We start from the raw sequence: 5,458 nt of genomic DNA on the forward strand, positions 1-5,458 counted from the left end.
TCTCTACTAAAAATACAAAAAATTAGCCAGGCAAGGTAGCACATACCTGTAATCCCAGCTATTCAGGAGGCTGAGGCATGAGAATCACTGGAACCGCAAGGTGGAGGTTGCAGTAAGCCAAGCATGTGCCACTGCACTCGAGCCTGGGTGACAGAGTGAGATTCTGTCTCAAAAAAAAAAAAAAGACCTGATGTCTGGGGTTTACTCTGAAACATTCTATTAGAAACAAAGAAGGTCATAAGGTAGGGTGAATAGATGAAATGGGAATAGGAACTAGTTAGTGGTTGTTGGAGCTGATGGGTGACTCAGTCTCCTCTCTGCCTTTGAGTATGTTTGCAAATTTCCATAATAAAAAGGTTTTTTTTTAATGAGTGAGGCTGTCAAGAAAAGTCACATGTCCCACTTTCTGGGAGCAGTAACACAGCTATCGCAGCTCACATTTTCCTTTTCTCCCATTTCAGCATGGCGGGGACAACTTCCTCCCCACCTCCGGCTGGCCAGCGCCCGCAACTGCTGCCTGCTCAGTGCTGCTGAGCCCCTCGGTCTGGAGCCTCCAGGACAGCACCTGCCTCCTGAGGTTGTCCTGGCTCAGCTGTGCACAGCGATGGTGGAGAACTGGACTCCACAGGCTCACAACCTTCCTGTCAGGTTTCAGGGCCCAGCATCCTTCATCCTGGGCCTGGCGGCCCTGAACAATGGCTGAGGGGTGGGGAACCCTATAGAGTGACACTACAGCGTACCGGGCCAGCAGCACTCCAGTGCCCGTGGACTATGACCACCTATCGGGCCATCCCCAGCGATGGTGTGGACCTGGCAGCCAGCTGTGGGGCCAGGGTGGGCGATGTCCTCCCTGGGCCACACACAGGGGACTATGCTCCCTTGGGATTCTGGGCCCAGAATGGCAGCATGTCCCAGCCTCTTGGCGATAGCCCGGTCACCGCCACCGCCACCACCCGCCCCAGCCCCACCACCCCCGCAATGCCCAAGATGGGTGTACGTGCAAGGGTGGCCGACTGGCCGCCCAAGCGGGAGGCCCTGAGAGAGCAGAGCAACCCAAGCCCCTCACAGGACACAGATGGCACAAAGGCCACCAAGATGGCCCATTCCATGAGGAGCATACAGAACGGACAGCCCCCCACCAGCACCCCAGCTTCCTCAGGGTCCAAAGCCTTCCACCGACTCTCCAGGAGAAGGTCCAAAGACGTGGAGTTCCAGGACGGGTGGCCCCGGTCCCCCAGCAGGGCCTTCCTCCCCCTTCGTCACCGCAGCAGCAGCGAGATAACCCTCAGCGAGTGTGATGCGGAGGACCCGGGAGAGCCGCGGGGGGTCCGGCACACGGGGGCGCTGCCCCTCTTCCGCGAGTATGGGAGCACCTCGTCCATCGATGTGCAGGGCATGCCGGAGCAGAGCTTCTTCGACATCCTCAACGAGTTCCGCAGCGAGCAGCCCGACGCCCGGGGCTGCCAGGCGCTCACCGAGCTCCTCCGGGCAGATCCTGGCCCACACCTCATGGGGGGCGGAGGCGGAGCCAAGGAGGACTGCCACAACGGGCAGCCCGCCAAGGACAGCCTCCTGCCGCTGCAGCCCACGAAGGAGAAGGAGAAGACCCGGAAGAAACCTGCGCGGGGCCTCAGCGGCGGGGACTCAGTGGACTCGTCCATCTTTCGGAAGCTAAGGAGCAGCAAACCCGAGGGGGAGGCTGGGCGGTCCCCGGGGGAGGCCGACGAGGGCCGGAGCCCCCCGGAAGCCAGCAGGCCGTGGGTGTGTCAGAAGAGCTTCGCCCACTTTGACGTGCAGAGCATGCTGTTCGATCTCAACGAGGCGGCCGCCAACAGGGTGTCGGTGTCGCAGCGGCGGAACACCACCACGGGCGCCTCGGCCGCTTCCGCCGCCTCGGCCATGGCCTCCCTCACGGCCTCGCGGGCCCACAGCCTCGGAGGCCTGGACCCGGCCTTCACCAGCACGGAGGACCTCAACTGCAAGGAGAACTTGGAGCAGGACCTCGGCGATGACAACAGCAACGACCTGCTGCTCAGCTGCCCGCACTTCCGCAACGAGATTGGGGGCGAGTGTGAGCGCAACGTGAGCTTCTCCCGGGCTTCCGTGGGCTCCCCAAGCAGCGGCGAGGGCCACCTGGCAGAGCCCGCCCTGAGCGCCTACCGCACCAACGCCAGCATCTCGGTGCTGGAAGTGCCCAAGGAGCAGCAGAGGACGCAGAGTCGGCCCCGGCAGTACAGCATCGAGCATGTGGACCTGGGCGCCCGCTACTACCAGGATTACTTCGTAGGCAAAGGTGACGGATGGCGGGTGGGTGGGAAGGTTGGGTGGGCCGCGGCTTGTCTCCGAGACCCCTACTCATTCATTCACTCTGTGCCAGGTCCTGCTCTGGCACTGAGGATGTGGCAGGAACAGAGACCTCCCTTCTGGAGGGCTGTGAGGATCCGGTGAGCAGAGCCACCCGGGCCTCAGCCCTGTGTCTGACACAGCAGCACTCCATAAACCTTGAGCTACAGGACACAACAGCTCTGCATTTACTCAGCACATACAGGCTTGGGACAGCTCAGTGCCAGGTACTCTCTAGAGCCTGGGGATATAGTATCAACCAGCTTGAAACAAATATTCTGTCTTCCTAGCACTTCTAATGTTTTCATGGGTAAGACAAACAATTGAACAGGATAAATACAAAAAATACACAAGGGATTATAGGGTGCTAAATGCAGTGGAAAAGAGTAAAGTGGGGAAGAAGGAAATGGAGTGTTGGGGGGCGGGGGCAGATCTCAGTAGGGGATGGTCAGAGAGGGCCTCGGAGGCAGGTGCGGTTTGAGTACTGAGCTGAAAGCACCATGTGCAAATTGCAGACACTATTCCCAGAACAGAGCAGCAAATACATAAGTCTTGGAACTGCCAGGCGCGGTGGCTCACGCCTGTAATCCCAACACTTTGGGAGGCCGAGGAGGGCGGATCACTTGAGGTCAGGAGTTCAAGACCAGCCTGGCCAACATGGCGAAACCCTGCCTCCTCTAAAAATACAAAAATTAGCCGAGTGTGGTAGCACATTCCTGTAGTCCTAGCTACTCAGGAGGCTGAGACAGGAGAATCACTTGAACCCGAGAGGCGGAGGTTGCAGTGAACCAAGATCGCGCCACTGCACTCCAGCCTCCAACTTGAGTGACAGAGCGAAACTCCGTCTCAAAAAAAAAAAAAAAGTCCTGGAATGCTGGAGGAACAGACAGGAGGTCAGTGTTGCTGGGGCAGAGTGATGGAGGAGAGTGGATCGAGCTGACCCAGAGGGGTGACAGGGGCAGGTCATGGGGGACTGTAGCAAGGACTCTCATTTGTACCCTGCATGAGATGGAGCCACAGGACGGCTTTGAGCAGGGCAGGGCCCTCCTCCGACTGCTGTGTTCACGACCTGCCTCCAGCTGCATGTGGGGAGCAGAATGTGAGGGATGTGGAGAGGACAGGGGAACAGGCAGGAGGCTGCTGCAGTCATCCAGGAGATGATGGACATGTCTAAGATGGGAGCCCAGAAGTGGGGAAGAATCTTGCAAGCCACTACTAGATCCATTTAGGAGTGCGGTGACGCCATCTCTGCTCACTGCAACCTCCGCCTCCCAGGTTCAAGTGATTCATGGACCTCAGCCTCCCAAGTAGCTGGGACTACAGGTGTGCACCACCACACCCAGCTAATTTTTTTTTTGTATTTTTAGTAGAGATGGTGTTTCACCATGTTGGCCAGAATGGTCTTGATCTCCTGACCTCGTGATCTGCCTCACCCTCCCAAGGTGCTGGAATTACAGGTGTGAGCCACCGCGCTTGGCCTCTGGATCCATTTTGAAGGCGAAGCTGTTGATGTTTGGAGGGTGTTAACATCAGGGAGAGATGGGCTTCATACATGATTAGTGCTGGTGAGGCATTCCCAGGAGACAGCATAGCGTATTGCAGAGACCATAAACCCAGGCAGCTTCAGGGGACAGCAGAACACTGCAAGAGTACGGCATGCTAGGCAAAGACTAGGCCATTCCTGCCTGGTGCCAGCTGACTATTGTCATGCAAGACATGCAGACAAATCTAGTGTTACCAGCCTTTCCAGTTTTTCAAGATTCTCCTGAAACTCAGATTTTTTTCAATATAGACTTTACTGATTTTTAAATGGTGGCAGCTATAACGATTCAGAATTATTAGCTGGGTGTGATGGCTCACGCCTGTAATCCCAGCACTTTGGGAGGCTGAGGCAGGCGGATCACTTGAGGTCAGAAGTTCAATACCAGCTTGGCCAACATGGTGAAACCATGTCTCTACTAAAAATACAAGAAAATTAGCCAGGCATGGTGACGTGTGGCTATAATCCCACATACTTGGGAGGCTGAGGCAAGAGAATCGCTTGAATCCAGGAGGCACGTGTTGCAGTGAGCCGAGATCATGCCACTGCACTCCAGCCTTGGTGACAGAGTGAGACTCTGTCTCAAAAAAAAAAAAATCAGAATTGCTTGTAACTGCTAGTAACAGGCTTAAACAACATAAAAGTGACTCTCCTGTGAAGAAATCCAGAGTTCAGCAGCCCAGGGCTGGTTTGGTCAGTCTTCAGCATCAGTGGAACGTCAGCCTTAGTGCATGGCATGATCCCCCGCCGCCCCGCACCAAGATAGCTGCTGGAGTTACAGGCATTACATCTGTGTTTCCAGGCAGAGAAAAAGAGGAAAGGGTAAGAACAAAAAGGCAGACCTCTTGTCAAGTCAACCCCCTTACGCCGTTATGCCTGGTGTTTCATTATTGGAACGCTAAGCATGTGGGAGTTATAGCCTACTGCTCAAGGTCATTGCCAGGGTCTGAATTTTTACTCCTGGAAAAATTCAAAAAATTGCAGCCTCCAGTATAAATGGGTTAAAGAGCTTTCTCAGAAGCCCCATCCAACCACTTCCACTTAGTGGCCACACTTGTGTGCAAGGAGGCTGGGAAATGTAGGTTTTTAGCTAGACAAAGTTTCTCTTTTCCAAGAATAGAGGGTTTTTCTAAAAAAAAAAAAAAAGAAGAACTAGCAGCTAGTACTCCACAGCAACTGGATTTGTTGTTGTTGTTGCTTTTTCTTTCTTTATTTTGAGGCAGAGTCTCGCTCTGTCGCCCAGGCTGGAGTGCAGTGGCGCGATCTCAGCTCACTGCAGCCTCTGCCTCCCAGGTTCATGCGATTCTCCTGCTTCAGCCTCCCGAGTAGCTGGGATTACAGATGCTCGCCATCACGCCCAGCTAATTTTTGTAGTTTTAGTAGAGACAGGGTTTCTTCATGTTGGCCAGGCTGGTCTCGAACTCCTGACCTCAGATGATCTACCCACCTCGATCTCCCAAAGTGTTGGGATTATAGGCGTGAGCCACCACACCTGGCTCACAGCAACTAGTTTTTTAAAAATATTTAAAGTAATGTCCTTGTCAGACATAACAAATGTCAGTCAAGTTGTCCCAT

The 5,458-nt window shown here is 54.8% G+C and overlaps 1 protein-coding gene across 1 annotated transcript in view; it reads left to right on the plus strand.

The window, feature by feature from the left end:
• SIPA1L3 (signal-induced proliferation-associated 1 like 3) overlaps window positions 1-5,458 on the plus strand; it is a 328,322-nt gene that overhangs the window by 188,633 nt on the left and 134,231 nt on the right. The window contains exon 3 of the mRNA XM_011952514.1: window positions 462-2,293. Within this exon, the coding sequence (XP_011807904.1) occupies window positions 772-2,293 (1,522 nt within the window). The 5' untranslated portion in view covers window positions 462-771. The remainder of the gene's footprint in view (window positions 1-461; window positions 2,294-5,458) is intronic.

The sequence above is a fragment of the Colobus angolensis genome, unplaced genomic scaffold (assembly GCF_000951035.1).
Source record: "Colobus angolensis palliatus isolate OR3802 unplaced genomic scaffold, Cang.pa_1.0 Scaffold34, whole genome shotgun sequence".
NCBI lineage: Eukaryota > Metazoa > Chordata > Mammalia > Primates > Cercopithecidae > Colobus > Colobus angolensis.